Raw genomic sequence first — 874 nt, forward strand, 5'->3', positions numbered from 1 at the left:
AACTGAAGCTCTTCCCACACTCTGAGCACTGATGTGGCTTCTCCCCCGTGTGGACATGCTTATGCTCAACCAGCCTGGAGGAGTAATGGAAGCTCTTCCCACACTCTGAGCAATGATACGGTTTCTCCCCCGTGTGGACATGTTTATGCTCAACCAGCCCGGAGGAGTAACGGAAGCTCTTCCCACACTCTGAGCACTGATGTGGCTTCTCCCCCGTGTGGACATGCTTATGCTCAACCAGCCTGGAGGAGTAATGGAAGCTCTTCCCACACTCTGAGCAATGATACGGTTTCTCCCCCGTGTGGACATGTTTATGCTCAACCAGCCCGGAGGAGTAACGGAAGCTCTTCCCACACTCTGAGCACTGATGTAGCTTCTCTCCCTTGTGGATACGCTCATGCCGAGCCAGCTCAGAGGAGTACCTGAAGCTCTTCCCACAATCTGAGCACTGATGTGTCTTCTCCCCAGTGTGGATACGCTGGTGCAGAGCCAGCTGGCGGGAGTAACTGAAGCTCTTCCCACACTCTGTGCACTGATGAGGCTTCTCTCCCGTGTGGATACGCTGGTCTTTAGCCAGGCTGGAGGAGTAATGGAAGCTCTTCCCACACTCTGAGTGTTGATGTGGCTTCTTCCGCGTGTGGACATGCTTATGCTCAACCAGCCTGGAGGAGTAACGGAAGCTCTTCCCACACTCTGAGCACTGATGTGGCTTCTCCCCCATGTGGATACGCTGGTGCTCAGCCAGGCTGGAGGAACGAGCGAAGCCCTTCCCACACTCTGAGCACTGATATGGCTTCTCCCCTGTGTGGATACGCTGGTGCCGAGCCAGCTCGGAGGCGTAATTGCAGCTCTGTCCACACTCTGAGCACTGATG

General features: G+C 55.3%; 1 protein-coding gene across 1 annotated transcript; it reads right to left on the reverse strand.

The window, feature by feature from the left end:
- Window positions 1-4: 4 nt before the first annotated feature.
- Window positions 5-868, reverse strand: LOC102372707 (zinc finger protein 551-like; the record flags this gene model as incomplete). Its single annotated transcript, XM_025195913.1, has 1 exon — window positions 5-868. A coding segment is annotated over one exon (864 nt), but the record flags the coding sequence as incomplete, so codon positions are not given.
- Between the last annotated feature and the right edge of the window lie 6 nt (window positions 869-874).

This window comes from Alligator sinensis, unplaced genomic scaffold, assembly GCF_000455745.1.
Source record: "Alligator sinensis unplaced genomic scaffold, ASM45574v1 scaffold2685_1, whole genome shotgun sequence".
Classification (NCBI taxonomy): Eukaryota; Metazoa; Chordata; order Crocodylia; family Alligatoridae; genus Alligator; species Alligator sinensis.